We start from the raw sequence: 16,855 nt of genomic DNA on the forward strand, positions 1-16,855 counted from the left end.
ACCAAGTAGGTTTACCGCGTGACGAACAGAAGTTGCAAGTGACGGACTCTTGCCGTCTTGGAAACGCTGGTGCCCATGAAGCGGTAGTTTCCGCATTTGAGCGTTTTTTCCAAATAGGAAAAACGCACCTTTTTACACGAGATCGCAATTTGTGGTCTCTCTTTTGGACTAGGGCAGGACGCGCCTTAGCGTGTGCGGACCACCCAGTTCAAACACCACGGTCCTGACGAAAACCAAAGAATTAGTATAATGGTTGAAACATGTAGACCTAGTAATCAGTAGTTTTTGTAAATTTCACTTTTCACATAGCACACCTCGCTATTTTTAATACACTTCTTTAGACACCAAAGCCTACCTAATTAGGCACAGGTGCCGCACTGCTTTTAGAAGGGTTAAAGCACTCAAGAATAAAACACTTGAAGTGAGTAGTTTTGGCCCTTTTTAATATTTTTTTTTATAGATACTGCACACATAAAAGAAAAAACTAACCAGCTCCACTGTAGTCAGGTGTCGCAGCACACCCTTTGGGCACTCAGCCTACGGGGTGGGACCCCGATGATGAAGCATGTCACCAACTAGGTTCGTGAGTGAGGGGTCTTCTATAAGGATATGCATTATCCGACAACTGATTGGGGCATACTGTGCTGATTTGAGCACTTAACCCTAGACTCAGAGACTTTGTTCTCTGCCTTTTGAGGGGCTACTCCTCTATTGTTTCTGTAAACTGTTCCGGGGACCAGGAGTTCCCTCCTCACATAGTACATGTATAATTTCCCTGACTCTCTCTTTTGGTATTGACACAAAATATATACAACATGTCTCTTCAAAACAGTGAATGCACTGTCTAGAGCTGAGACCTAAAAAAACGGGCACACTGTACACAAATGTAGTATAGTATTATAGAGTACAACGAGATCTGAGCTGTCACTGGTAAAATCATTTTTATTGAAATATTCTAAGAATTCAAAAGTTGGCTCAATTATGCACTTTAAGTGATAGACAAGTGCAAAATGGGTTAGTCAAAATCCACAAAGTGCATTTTTATTATTAGTGGCAGTGACTGATAAGGACAGAGATTACGCTCCTAACAATGGTTAAAAAGATATACAAAGTATGAAAATCTATGTTTGTAATTACACTCATATTAATGCTGCATCGAAATGGAAAAGGACAATTCACACCTGGTGTGTGAGTTATTCACATTGTTTTATAGGTGGTTGGTGCTAATTGGTAAATCCTCCTGAGTCGCTCTTGCACCACACAAGGTAGTCTAAGAGCAATCCAAACTGAAAGTAATATTTTTGAATGGGTTAAAAAATGAGTTAAGCAACACAGCACAAATTGCTGTGTTGCATTAGGTTTTTGATGCATTTCCAGTTTTACCAAGCCTGCTAAACCAGAAAGATGAAAAAGCCTCTCAGGATTATTTTGTGGAGGTAGTGGCCCACCCTCCTGTACAAAAACAATCCCCCCTACGTCATGGGCACCCTGGTGCAAGGCTGCCTGAGTTGACGCTAGGCTGCCAAACCGGGGCCAGATCAAGAGCAAATGACTGCAATACACCGTATTGTATAAATGCTGCACATTCCTGCCCTTTCCCTGTGGTGCAGGGCAGCACAGCAAGGTGACTTGCTGCACTGACCTGCACCACAAGCATCATAAATATGGCCCAGAGTTCAGAAGAAAATAAACAAACACAACTGTAGTCACACATCGCTGACTATACAATTACATCAAAAAGTAATTTCAACCAATGTTTTCAAAATTATGAAAAGATTTTATTGAGAGTATGTCACAACAAGATTCTAAACAAAGTCCAATGGCCAGTCCATTCAGTGTAAATCTGCCACAGCACAATGCTGTGCCAGCCAACTTGCCCTTACTGACACTGTCAAGAAACCTCCTCAAAAAGGGGCTACCGTTGGGCATAGTAGGCACCGCAAAGATGGTTCTTGGGATGGGGGCAGAGGTTTTGAGCGGGGTGGGTTTTGTTTTGGAAGGGGTTTTAATGTTTTTTTAATTTTGGCCTTGGTTCAAGGGGGTGGGGATGCTTTTTCTGTCAGATGGAGTAAGAAGTGGAAGGAATGGGTTTGACCCTGGGAGGTATATTTATGTTTTTTTTAATTTTGCCTTGGATTTAGGGGGTGGGGATATATGCTGTTTTTCTAGGTGAAGTGGGAAGTGGAAGGGGTGGGTTTGTCCTTGGGAGGGGGTTTTATGTTTTTTCTTTGGCCTGGGTTCAGTGGGGTGGGGATGCTGTTTCTCTGTGGTGGAGTAGGAAAAGAGAAGGGATGCTTTTGTTGTGTGGGTGACTGTGAGTGTTTGCGTTTTGTGCCTGTTTGTGCTGTGGATGTGCTTAGTTTCATGGAGGGGTATGGGTGCAGCTGTGGAGGGCTCTGCATCTGTTACTGTGTTGTCTGCGGGCATGAGTGTAGCTGTGGAGGGGTCTGTGTCTGTTACTTTGCTGTCTGTGGGTAAGAGTGTGTCTGTTGCTGTGTCATCAGCAATTATGAGTGTGGCTATGGAGTGCTCTGTGCACGTTGTTATGGTACCTGGGAGTATGCTGTGGTGGTGAGAGTGGTGAATATCTGCTGTGTGCATGTATGTTTTTTAAAGCATTCCAGGACCTCTTTCCAGTCCACTTCCTTTTATTTTACCTGAAGGCATGCTTTCTGAAGGGTATGTAGTCAGCATGACTGAGTTAGGGAGTATTTATGTTGAATCATAAAGTTGTTCTGACTGGACATTACTCCGCAGTATAAAATGAGGGAGGATGCCAAGGTCAACAGAGGCGCACATAGATTGCTGAAAAAGCAGCGGTGAAGTTGCAGGTATCACCAGTGCTGTTGGAGGAGCAGATGGAATTTGTGTTGCAGGGCCATGAAAGATTTAATGGAGCCATTGTTTAGGGTCTGGGAGAGGATTTCGATGCCCACAAGCCCCAATCTAGGCCAATCAGGTATATCTTCCCCCATACGAATGCTAGTGTTCTGCCAGAGGGGAGCCTCATCTTGCAGGCAGGGATCATTTGAGAGGAGGACATGTGCTCCCTTCCAGGCTATGGACATGTCCCGGAACATTGGATTGGCAGAACATGCCCTGAAGGCACCGTACAAATAGTGTGGTTGGAGGCCGGGTAGACTGTGAGATGTGTGTCTTTCTTTCAAAACCTAGAGGGGCAGATCGGCCACCCACTACTGCATGAAGGCAAGTTACATGAGTTGACACTCTAAAGAATAGTGTTCATCAAAGGGAAGCCCAAGGCCACCATATTTCCTATGGGCAATCAGCTCAGACGCTTCCAGACTTGGTTTGGCCGTGCCGCCAAATGAAACCATTGATGTGTCTGTGTATGTATCTAAACAGGAAGATCAGGATCTCAAGTGGTGCATGCCCAGGAGGTATGTGAACCTTGGGAGAGTAACCATCTTAACTGCATATTCTTGCCCCCAGAGTGAAAGATTAAGGTGTGCCCATTTGGCAAAGACTGCCCTTGTCTGCTCCATCAGGGGTTCGATGTTGTCCTTCGTCATGTGATCCAGTTTTCTACTAACGTAGACCCCAAGATATTGGAGATCAACCGGCATCCAGCGGAATGGGTAGCCCTGAATGGTAGCATCTGCTGTGTATAGAGAGAGGGGTAAAGCCTCGCTCTTCACCCAGTTGAACCTGTACCCTGTTATCTGCACATATCCGTCTATGAGTGTCTTAAGAGTCAGGAGAGGCAAGGGAGTTTTTTGAGAGTTAACAAAATATCTCCTGCATAAAAGAGGATTGAGGAAGGACTCCCAAGAGTGATAGTGCTGAAAATAATTGGGCAATGGATGTATGGCTGCAGCTAATGGTTCTTGGACTAACAAGAAAAGGAATGCGAGAGAGGACATCCATGTTTCATCCCACATCAGTTTGGGAAGGGGTCGGACAAGAACCCCCCCACTATTCACCATCGACATGCCTGCAAGTATGGATACAGGTGGCATGTTGGATCTTAAGGGGCGTGGCAAAAACACAGCCATGTGAAATGTGTAAGAACTTCACACAGGAAGTGTCTGCATCATTTTGTTCAACTGTTTCAGGAAAGCCAAAAAAGGGGATGTTATTTCTCTGGGTCCTGTCTTCCAGATCTGTAACCTTGTGGTGGACGTACCAGAGTTCAGAATCCCTGTCTTCAGCGACTGCCACTTGCAACTTTAAGGCAGGTTTCCACACCATCTAATCGCACTTGGATCTCCCCAATGTCTGTCCTGATGGAGTTCTTTTCTGAGGAAAGATCTGTGATCTTCGCATCCATTATTTTGAGTTTGTGGCACACCGCTGCGATATCCTGCAGGATGCAGCCAATCATGTCATGCAAGCATTTGGGTGTCACTAGTGGGGAGGGCTTCCAGAAGGCCACAGCTTCAATGAAGAGCAGCTAGGGGAATGTGTTTCCAGGGCCATGGGCAGCAACAGGTGTGGGGCAGTAGCGGCAGGTGTCTGGACTGAGTGAGGGGACAGGGGAACAACAACAACAAAAACAAATAAAAAATAACTTACCTACCGCCCCTCTTCTGCTCCACACCAGCACAGGTTCCCAGAATCTCCTGCGGTAAATCCTAACACTACTCTCAGCAGCATGAGAGGAGTATCAGGATTGGCCTGAGCACCCTTGATATGCACTCCCACAGAGACTGGGTGACTGTGCCTGCTGTCTCCAACCCGGCAACACAGAGTGGGTTGGAGACAACTTAAGTGTGCATGTCAGTTTGGCCGTCCTGAGACGGCTGGCCAAACCCACATGCACGCTGACAACAGTGCCCACCACTCCCCATCCGTGGCTGCCATCTCAATGGCCATGCCCTTAGACTTGCCAAGGAGAGAAAAATAAAATGATAATAAACCAGGGGTGATATTCACAAGAAACTGTCGGAGAGCAGTGTTAAGCCAAAATTGCTAACACCACACTATGACAGCTTTAAAATGCCAGTATGTGCTGTATTTACTATAATACGGTGCACTCCTGCATTTCCCATAGCTCTGGTGCTAAATTTAACTGCCTAGCACCAACCCAGGGACCGTTGCCCCATGTTGCAAGGTGCCTGCACATAAACAATCGTTAATGGCGATTTGTAACTTCTATGTGTGCTACAGAATGCAGCATATTTAGAAGTTGCAAAACATCATTTTTCAATATCTTTATGTGCAAGAAGGGACACCTTCCTGCACATAAACAATCCCTACCGGCGATTTGATGTTTCTATGTGTGCTGCAGAATGCAGCACACAAAGAAACAACAAAAACAAAGAGAAATTAATAATTTCTCATCCTTGCGCCTGTTTAAGACAAGGTTTTCCCTGGTCTTATTTTTGGCGCTGCCCCCTATTTACTCATAAATAGGGAGCAGCATCAAAAAGCAATGGGTGTTGTGGTGGAACACTCACAGAAACATCCATTGCCCACCCCTTTGCTGCAGTGGCTTGCTTAGGTAAGGGGTCTATTTACAAGGTGCCGTTAAGCCACGTTAAGGGCTTAATGTCACCTTGTAAATAATGAGCATGGCATTGCGCCACAGAAACGTCATTAGAAGTGAGTTTCCTGTGGCGCAATGCCCTTGTAAATATGCCCCTTGGTTTGTTATCATATTATTTTTCAATGTTTGCAGCTGTTAGTGGGGGGTGACACCCTTCCGCCGTTGAGGCGGCCACTGATGTGGAGGCAAACACAGGGGCACCAGCCCCCACCAGATTCCACCCCGCAAGCTTGACCCTGCGGGTCCGGAAGGGTTGTGAGTCCTAGCACAGAGGGCCCGGGAGGACAAGCTCTAGGGAGTGGGGAAGCTGACCTTGGTGTTCTGGTGGATGAGAAGGGAGGCCAAGGGAGCTGCTTGCTCAGGCCGGTGGAATGTAGTCCGGAGGCTGGATGAGCGATGGAGCCATAGGGAGGCCTCAGGATCCATAAAACGCATGGAAGGGAGGAAACGTCTGACACAGCAGGCCAATCAGGTAGATAAGGGCAATAATTTTGGGCCAGAGCAGAGCAGATTGGGCCAGTAAGAACAGATGAGAGCAGGTCAGCAGCGGAAGGCCAAGGCTGGGTATATCACCCACGCAGCAGCGCAGGAGCCCATCAGCGTGGTCTACTGAATGAGCCAAAAGCAGGCAGCCATTGCAAATTTCTAGGGCATGGCATCATGCGTTGCAATCTTTCCTCACCCAAGCAGATGCAGACTGACCTTTAGAGAATTCCAGACATTTTCTACCTGGGTTGGTGTCCCATAAATGACATGAAAGAATCTCATGTCACCTGATATAGCTGACTCTGACAGAATTTTCTACAGTCTTACAAAGCACTAACCTTTCAGAATACTTCCTAAATCCAATCAAAGAAGTCATATTTTGTTTTATCTAAAGCCTCAACATTAGTTTTTTTAGCACCTTTGCAGATGTGGCATTTCTCAAGTTGAAGGTGTATACAATCCAAGCAAAAAGGTATTGTAACCGGATCGAAGGCATGACCAGATGCATTATGGGCTGAGAATTTATGGGTCAGTAAACCGTTTCTCTATCACAACTAAAAACCTATGAACTCACGTTGAAGATGCAGTAAAAAAACTTTGTGATCGGAAAATTGTTTTAAAATAGCAAGACAAATGTATATCACATTGAAATAGACTGTAACACTTTATTTCTGTCTCTCTCTCCCCCTCGCTTGCATAATATGGTATAAAAGAACAGCAACTCATCATCATGTTCTCAGAGCACATGCAGTAGTGGTAAGTATGGATAATACTATCTATTGTCTGTGAATAGTTAAACACACATAGCATTGTTTTCTGTCAGTTGACAACACATAGCTTAACATAATTTCATCCATGATTTACAGTAAATCTGTTCCTCTCAACTTATTGGTTAACTAGCTAACAACTAGTTAAGGAGAGTTCATTCTAAATAAGGGTGGGCGTAAAATCTGTTTCGTGGGCGAATTTGCGGATTTTCCGCGATTTCGCGATCCGCGAATCTCGCGAAATCACGGTAAAATCCGCGAATCAGCGGGGACGAATTTTCAGCCAAGCAAGGGTTACAGCAGCAGGTGCAAAAGTTGAACCTAATTTCTTTGTAACCTTTTACAAAAGGGTTACAAACAAATTAACTTCAACTTGGACACCTGCTGCTAATTGCTTCCTGGCGCCTCGTTGCCTATTTGCAACTATTCTCTGACCCTGCTCTGACCCTTGAAGCAGGGTCAGAGAATAGTTACAAGTAGGCAACGAGGCACCTGTCCAAGGAATTAAACCTCATCAGGAAGCACTTACAGATATAAAAAACAGGAAGAAGGGAGAGGATGGCAAATACACCCATTTTGAGTTGTCAGGAGGGGTTAAACTAAAAGAGACCTTTACAGCACAATTTTCATATGCATTTTGCTAAAAATAAAAAGCTGTATGTTCTGTAGGGGCAACTCAGGAATCTGGCCCTTCAGAGATCCGGCCTCTCTTTCTTTCTCTCGTTCTCTCTCTCCCTCTTTCTTTCCCTCTTTTTCTCTCTCTTTCTATCTATCTATCTATCTATCTATCTATCTATCTATCTATCTATCTATCTATCTATCTATCTATCTATCTATCTATCTATCTCTCTATCTATCCCTCTCCCATAAACGACTGCATGGGTAACTTCGCTATGCAAGCGGCACGCGAAGACGCAAAAATCCCCGCGAACATGCAAAAAACCCCGCGAACACGCAAAAAACCCAGCGAACACGCAAAAAAAACAAAAATCCGCAAATTCGCACAAATTCGCGAATTTTGCGGATCGCGAATTCGCAAATCCGCAAATTCACGGATCGCGAATTCGCAAAATTCGCCCATGCTTAATACTAAAGCTAACTCACTTTCAATTGAGAGGAAGGAAGGTCAGAAGCAAAGTAGGAATTCCTCCAATGTCTCATTTTATAGCACACAGAAAAAGTGTCTGACTTACATTACTTTTGGTGTCTCATATCCTTAGACCTCACTTCTGTACCTCAACATCTTAGCTAACCAACAGTAGTTTTTCCATTTGTGAATCAGGTGCATTCACTTTTCCTCAAAAGAATTCAGGAAAACCCTCAAATACATTTAGTCTCCTTGAGTTTATGCTTCTAGTACCAGCAGTGAGCACCAAAATCATTCGTATTTTGTATCTTCAACACCAAAATTTACAATTGCATCAAATAAAGTACATTGTCTGCCATTCATAATCTCACTCAGTCGTGTTCAAGGAGCAGATAAAATGCATAATTATTTTCTGACAGCATCCATTTGGGGTTGGAGGAAACCGGGGTGTTCTTACCCCAAGGTATCAGTCTTAATAAAAGCCGGGGTGAGCTCCCACACAGTCAAAGCAATATGGTACCTAAAAGTAAAAGCAAGTTTCTATATGGAATTCAGAGTTTAACTTCTTTGGTACCTTGGCGCAAGAAGTGAGAACTCCCTCAAAGAGAAGTGCATGGGGTACATATACAGAGATACCAACAAAACCTTACAGTTGAAATATAAAATGTTAACATTTCCAAAACAATTTAGTTAACAGGAGTAAAGTTTAATGTTTAATGATCACAAAGATGCCAAATTGGCAATAAGAGGGGGTAGAGATCAAGACGTGTAATACAATTAAAAAACATCCACAGAAATCCATAGAAATATAAAATCCAATTTTATCAAATAGATGCAGCTGACTTCTCCCTAGCTACAACCTGCAGCCTTCCAACAAAGGAACAAGGTTTTCAATCCCAGTTAATTTTATTGGACCAGGAGATGGGCACCCCTTCTGGCTGGCTCTAAGTATATTGACATTGACAAGACTTAGTGGTTTGTCCAGGTTAACAATTTGCCTTTGCCTGTAGAAAAGTTTCTGACGGTTGAAGAACATCAAGAGGGCATGACTGGAAGTTGCAGTTAAGCAATGCTCCAATCGATCAGATTCCTTTGTTTCCTGTTTCTTCGGCAGACTCAAACTTTGCCCTTAAAATCTTCAATAGGGGCAAAGCAGGAAAATGTATCCTCCAAGTTAGTGTCTTTTGCTGGATGACCTTGGCACCTTGCCCAGCCCTGCAGGATCGAACATGTTTGAAGTGACATATTGCAGCAAAGTTCTACATGTTCTGCCCTGATCCACTAAATGTTCTCATATTATACATCACTGCAGATACACTGCCCACCCTTCAAATCATCTTCTCGAGACGTGAGCTATGGGGTTCCACAGGGCTCTAGTTTGAGCCCCACATTGTTCAACATCTATATGGAGCCCCTGGCTCAGGTCGTAGAGAACTTCGGGGTGGGCATTGTCAGTTACGCCGATGACACCCAGCTCATGTTTAAGCTCACTCCTGACACCGAGAAATATGCTTCCAACTTCTCGGAATGCATGGCTGCTGTCGCCATGTGGATGGATAGCAACTGCCTCCGGCTGAATGGAGATAAAACAGAGGTGCTGGTGATAGGGAATAAAACCTCATTATGGTCTCAGGCGTGGTGGCCCACAACTCTGGGCGATTGTCCTCGCCCCGTTGAGAAGGTCAAAAACCTAGGGATTATGATCGACTCTGATCTGTCAGGAAAATCCCAAGTCAACAAAATAATAGGCAAATGCATCGGTACGCTAAGAATTCTAAGAAAAATCATCGATCTCATCCCTACTGAAGCTAGAAAAACCATCGTACATGCGCTTATAACACCTCATTTGGACTATGGGAATGTTCTCCTATTAGGACTGAACCAAAAACATCTTCACCAGCTTCAATGCTTACAAAATGCGGCTGCTCGCCTGGTATTGGGCCTTCCCAAAAGAACATCCTCCAAGGCGGCATTGTCCAAATTGCACTGGCTCCCCGTTAGGGAGAGAATCAAATTCAAGAGCCTCTGCTATGCCCATAAGATTGCCCATAACAAAGGTCCCACCTATCTAAGAGATCTTCTGACTATCCACCGCCCAACCAGAGACCTTAGGTCCTCAGGAATGTCTCTATTCAAACTCCCCCGTGTCCACAGAGCGAAAATTGGCGGCCGCTCTTTTCGCTACCTCGGAGTGAAACATTGGAATGCTCTACCTGTTCACTTAAGAATGGAACCTTCAGAGACTCTTTTTAGAGCCAAACTGAAAACCCACCTTTTTCCCCAATAATCCTGTTTTGATCTCTAACCGTCCCTTCTTGATTCTTTGTGAGTTTTTTTTGGCAGTCAGCGCGGGGATACACAGTTGTGCAGCCATGCGCTTTACAAATGTTCTATTATTATTATTATTATTTGCTCCCTTGGTGCAAGGTTGTGAGCAAACTGGGAAATGCTTTTCCCCATTTCCATGCAGGCATGCAGTCAATGGATCTGGCCTTGCTGGTTTTCTTCTAGGTGGAGACAGCATCTTCACTTTTTTGTGTCTTCTACTATTCCCAGATACAGGGGTCCAGTTTACATAGTAGGGAAGCTCCTTCTTGATATAGCTGAACCCTTGTACTCTTGTGAGTAGTAAATAAGTGGCTATCTTCCCTAACACTGAAGCTATTCTTTCAGCTCCAGAGATTCAAAAGAAGCATGGGTCAAACTCCTCAGTAATTTTCTGGGCAGAATGATTTTTTTTTGCCAGCAGACAGTCTTTTGAAACCTTCAGTTAGAAAGTGCACTCTATGTTGGGGTGTTTGCAGAAAACCCTGCGCCCTGTCGCCGGCACCCCATGAAGCCTGCTACACAGTGCAGAGTTTTACAGGGGGGTCCTTTAGGTAGCCCCTCGGACATCAACCGTAGGCGACGGGGCCAAAGGGACCCTGCCAGGGGCCCCCAAAGTCACTTTCCGACAGCCTTTCCATGTCTGACAGGCCGACGCAGAAAGGCTGTTGTAAATCGATATCGTAATCCCAATGTGGAAACACTGTCCATAGGGGTGTACGGTGCAGTTATGACCAACACAAATACTCTGCGAGTTGCTCGGAACCGATTCGGAATGTTCGAGTAGTTTACAATCCGACTGCGAACATCATAATTCGGGCCATCGGAATGTAAACCGATGAGCCGTTGGAATGGCTTTGACGCAGTGGAGGAGATTCCGACTGTTGGAAGGAGGCTTTCCGCCTGACATCGTAATCGCTCCCTTTGGGTAGTGGCTGATACACCAAACCTCACCTCATATTTTCATGAATACTCTTCTAATTTGCTAGAAAGACCTTTGACAGAATGCACACAGATCTGAGCGCTTTAGGTGGTATGGTATGCGTAAAGTGTTTGCCACAAACACTTTTATCAATAGAAACACCATACGTTTATTTGAAATACCCAAGCAGTGCCCTAGAAATTACATCCAATTGCTTTTATTCCCTCAGCTTCCTTTCTTATACCGATTTGTTTTATCATCCATTAATTCTCCCAGAAATTAATGTATGTAGACTACTGCTAGCTGGAAATCCCTAATGCTTCACACCCTCTTTCTGCTTCCTCAACAAAAGTCCACTGGTCAGTTAGTTCCCAGAACTGTATGCTTCTGGAGCCTAAAAGATTCCTCTGGACCCCAAACTATGTTTTGCTTGGATTATGCTTAGCTTTTATTTTTAAATCTAAAATTTCAATCATAAATTGAAGGATAGGATTCTTAATCAGGCACCCTACTTTGATGGCTTACTTCCTAGGTAAAAACACCCCATAAACCCCATAAAAAGTTAATTGAAGCAGATTTTTACGTAACATTTGGGTGTATGTGTTTATAAATAGGATTACAGAGAATGGCAGGGCTGTTTTCTGATATCTATATAGCTGAGCGCCTGATTTTGAAAAAATAATAACTTTAAGGATTTCAATTCTCATACTGTGGCCTTAGCAAATAGATCCTAATTATCCGAAGACCAAAAGTGCAGATGCAACTTCAATATCAGAGACGATCTTTGAAAACTATGCATTGAGGAGCTAATACACTTTGACTATCTTTCATCAAGCTTATCTCCCAAATGTAACATTTGCAGAGACTAAATTCCGCATCTTCTAAGGTAGTAAACTTATTTTTTGATAAGTCACCTAGTTAATAAACAGGATGAACAAAGAACAAAAAATTGTCAAGGAAAGATACAATTGTGCAAACTGAGGTATTCAGATCCTGAACCCAAATTGTCCTGAGGTGGAGGTGTAATGTAACTCTGAACTGGTTCTTCACACTCTGGCTTTATCACATGTCTTTACAACATTTCTTGAATTGTTGGTCCTTGTGAATCCTTCCAGCTGGGAAAGAGAGCTCCCCCAGAAATTATTATGATATACAAAGCTAAATGTCTATCTCTGGCTTTGTATGGGGCTGGTCAAAATAGAAAAATTACATGCATTCAGCGACATAAATCACCAAGGGTAGAGATAACTATGGGCAAGCAATGTGAGATGCAGAGAAAGACATGAGTGGATGAATAAAGAAAATGCAGAGGTAGAGGAGAAGTAGACAGAAAGGGGATGTACAGCAAAATAGGGAACAAGATTTGAAAAAGGGAACTAAAGTGAGAGTTGAAGATAGAGGCGAGAGATAAAATGACAGGTAGAGTCAAGAGTGGAGGTAAAAGAGGAAAAAAGAACGCGAGATGTTTGGAGAGAAGGGGAAAGAAGGAATATTAGAAAAGGAGATGGTGAATTCCTGCATGGCCATCCTTTCATAAACTGATTGGTAAACGGGCATTTGATGACCGGTGCAAATATACCTAGGTTTCAGATCAGCAATTCCCTAAAATCAGTGCTTTTGAATGCTTTCAAAGCATACATGCCATGTCAGATTACTGGATGTGTGTTTGCTAAACATAACAATCCACGGAAAACCTTGCTGCTAGAAACATGAATGCAAGCACAGAATGATTACTCTTAAACTGAAAGGGAGGACCTGAAAAATGACTAAGATTATCTAATGAGCACTGAAACGAAAGTACCATCATACCTTTCATAAACACAGCTAGAGTACTGATAATCTAACAATGATGGAACAGATTCTCTTGTATACTTAACAAAATGGGAACCACAGTGGAAATCATATTATGCACACATATCTATTCCATTTGAGAAGGACGCTAAATTATACCAGCTACTCATTCTGATTGTCCTGGTCATTATCAAGTGGAACGTGTTCGATGCAGTTACCCAAGTGAAAATGTGTGTTTTGCAGGCATTATTTTAATATGCTAATACTCCTTGCATTATTCTTCAGGCTAGTGCCTCTGACAAACCTATGGTGCATTTCAGACACAGTGCAGCTATATAAAGTTCACATTTGCTAGTAACTTATTCCAGTGACATCGCAGATGATAATCGAAGTATGCCTGTGCTATCCCAAGTGCTAATGTAAGTGTATTTGTCATAAGCATATCTGTGATATCACAAGTGATAATGCAAGTGTATTTGTTACAAGATTATCTGTGATGGGAAACAGCGTCTACAACGCTGACAGGTCAACGCAGTGCCACTACAATGCAGGCACAACAATGAACGCGTCGTTACCACGCGTTCCATTGCAATGCAAGTCATTACAACGACTTGCTTCAGGAAACTCATTGTTGGATTTAAAATCCAACACCTTCCCTACTGTTGCACAGACTGGAGTTGGAATAGTGAAATATGCTATTCCAAACTCCAGAGCTTCCCTAAAGCAAGTCGTTGTATTGCCCGCGATGTAAAGGCATACATTGTAAATGCATGTGTGAAAACGTCATACATCCATCTGTAGTATCACAGTTGGTAATATGCGCGTGTTTTTGATATCACAGAGGCTAATATAACCATTTCCGTGATATAACAACTGTAAATATGTCATATGTCATTATGCTATTGTGCCTATGCTGAGCAGTTTTTTTCGGAACAATACTTTGATAAATGTGCATGAGCAATAATCATGAACAATGGCTTTTGAAATTGCAACGTTTCTTTTAATTCTTTTGCAGACTATTTTGCTTTTTAGTCTTTTGCTTGTTTTTTATGGCATGAGAATACAAAAATTGTGAAGGAAAATACTAGACATTTACAAACAGACAGGAAAAAATAGACTTTGGTATGTACATAATTCACTCAAACTCACATTCAACACATTCTTGGCCATCCAGACATACAAAAAACATTCATACTGGTCCCATCATCATAACACAGTTTGTGATAATGCAAGAAAAATAACAATTGTGAATTTCAAACGATAGTACAACTTTTTTTCAGTTTTTTAGAAAGAGTAATAATCCATCAATTGAATGGCACAACCATGACAAAAGTGATGACACGGGACCGGGTCAGGTCGACGCGTTTCGAACCCTATCCTTTCACGGGTTCTCTTCAGGACCACAGTGTTACTAAAAGGGGGAAGAGGAAAGCAACAATCACTACACCAAACCTGGGAGATCACCGTCTCAACCGATGTACCGCTAAACTCAGCCTACCTTAATATGTGGGTCAAAGCTCCTCAAGTAGTATAGGAAAGCCAATGTATTCCCAGCATAGGGGAGCGAAGAAGTGCTGCGAGAAAGAACACATACACTCGATCATACAGAGTCTCAACAGTCTGGCTGTGTCTAAACTGGAGCGGAGCTAATGAGATCAGAGGGAGGTTGCGTGTGCTCACCTTGTGTGCAGCGCGTGTGCGCTCAACCAATGCTACTCAGTTTGGAAACGCTCGGTCCGTAGAAATTGTGGATCCGGCGCCTCTGGAGATAAAAAGTGAAAGTGTACGTTTAAAATCCGGCATACGGGGGAAAGCGCGTAGTCAGCCGCTCGAAAATCGCGCTAGAGCGTCCCGGTATCCGCTTACCGTGAAAGCAATCTCGAACTCTCAGAACAGTGTTTCCAACGTCCTCGCTCCTCACACAGCGGTCAATTGCGGGTTACTGAAGCCATGCTGCCGTCTGACTAAAGAGAAAGGACGCCTCCCACGGGGTGTAGGGAGTTGTAGTTTCATACAAAATGTACCAATGAGAATTCTGGGAGATGAAGTCCTGTGGGCAGTATCAAGGAAAAGTTTTATAAATTTCCCAAATTTCGTTCAATCCATTGACTGCTGTGTCATATTTCATGATCAAAAGTGCCTCTCTTTGGTTTAGTCTTAATTCCAAATTTCCTCCTCTCGGATCTTTTTCAATTTTGGACAGGACGGTCCATTTGAAGTTATCTTTATCATGTTTCTTCGTCACCCAGTGGTGTACCAATGGCGCATTCTCAACTTCTCTGCGCAGTCTAGATTTATGCTGCGTGATGCGTTGTCTGACCTCTTGGGATGTTTTCCCAATGTATAGTTTAGGGCAGGGGCATAGGATCGCGTAAACTACATTCCTTGTTTTGCAATTAGTGAATGCTTCATGCTTCCAGTGGATGTTGTTAAAGGAAAATACTGTTTCTTCCATGGTGTCATGACAACAAATGCAAGTGCCACATTTGTGATGTCCTTTAGTCTGGGGGAAGCCAAATAGGCTTCTCAGAGTTGGTGATTGTTTACTGGGTAGGGCTGCCCTCACGATATGGTTCGCCACGCTCTTCTCCTTCTTAAATGCAAATAATGGTGGATTCCTCAAGTCCTCATGCAGGTCTTTTACTAGATGCCAATTCAGATTTATCAGCCTCTTGAGTTGATTGGCAGCAGGACAAAAGGTTGATACACATACCACTCGATTTTGCTCAACCTTGGCTTTCTTAAGCATTAGTGTTTCGCGGGGCGTCCACCATGCTCGCTTCAGGGATTGCTTAAGGACGTTTTCTAGGATATCCTCTTTGGAGAAGCCTCTCCATGAGTGAATTGGCATGGTCGAAATAGTCTTCTTTTCCTGAACAATTCCTTCGGATCCTCAGGAATTGTCCGAATGGTAAATTCTGTCTCAAACTTCGTGGGTGGTTGCTGGTGAACAGCAATGCCTTGTTCCTATCGGTTGATTTTCTAAATAAAGTTGTTGCCAGGTTACCGTTATGAGGGACAACTTTAACGTCCAAAAATGTGATTGATTGGCTGGATGATGTGCAATTAAATTTTATGTCGCTTGAGCGCCCATTGAGCCATTCAACAAACCCATCAAGGGTTTCTGTGGTCCCAGTCCAGATGAAAAAGACGTCATCAATATAACGCATGTAATGCGAGATCTGATGACTGTAGGGATTATCATTGTAAATGAATTTCTTCTCGTAGAGGCCCATGAACATGATCGCTAGTTCTGGGGCAAATGGACACCCCATGGCTACTCCCTTCACCTGAAGGAAGTAGTCGGAGTCAAAAGTGAAAAAGTTCTTTCTTAATGCGAAGGATGCCAGCTGTAAAATGAAATCAGAAGGTACTTGGCAAGGTCTGACACGTGTATCCAAGAACCATGCTAGTGTCTCAAGGGCCTGATCTTGAGGAATCTGCGTGTATAATGACACGACGTCTAGCGTTACTAAAAGCTGGGAACTTTGTTCAAAAGGTACTGTGCTGATTCTTTGGAGGAAAGCCGTGGTGTCTTGAAGATGTGCTGGAATCTCTTCAATAAAAGGTTTCAGGAAAAATTCGATGTACTTAGCCACTGGTTCTAATAAGGACTCACACCCAGAGACTATGGGGCGTCCTGGTGGGTTTACTTCATCCTTATGGATCTTAGGTAATAAATAAAAAACTGGAGTACGTGGATTCTTATTCTGTAAAAAAGTAAATTCCTTCGGTCCAATGAATCCTAGATCAAATCCTTTCTGGATTGCTGAAAATAATTCACTCTGAATTTCGAGTGTGGGATTCTTTGTGATGCGTCTATAGCATGAATTGTCATCCAGTTGTCGAAGTGCTTCCGTTTTATATTTATTAATGTCCCAAATAACCACTGCTCCCCCCTTGTCTGCTTGTTTGACTACTATGTTTTTGTCATTTTTCAAGGTGGTTAAAGCCTCTTTCTCAGCTTT

General features: G+C 43.3%; 1 protein-coding gene across 1 annotated transcript in view; it reads left to right on the plus strand.

Moving 5' to 3' along the window:
- The window catches only part of ANKK1 (ankyrin repeat and kinase domain containing 1), a 262,862-nt gene that overhangs the window by 238,217 nt on the left and 7,790 nt on the right, over window positions 1-16,855 (plus strand). The window contains exon 7 of the mRNA XM_086957376.1: window positions 6,709-6,751. Within this exon, the coding sequence (XP_086813502.1) occupies window positions 6,709-6,751 (43 nt within the window). The remainder of the gene's footprint in view (window positions 1-6,708; window positions 6,752-16,855) is intronic.

Source organism: Lissotriton vulgaris, chromosome 2_1, assembly GCF_964263255.1.
Source record: "Lissotriton vulgaris chromosome 2_1, aLisVul1.2, whole genome shotgun sequence".
Classification (NCBI taxonomy): domain Eukaryota; kingdom Metazoa; phylum Chordata; class Amphibia; order Caudata; family Salamandridae; genus Lissotriton; species Lissotriton vulgaris.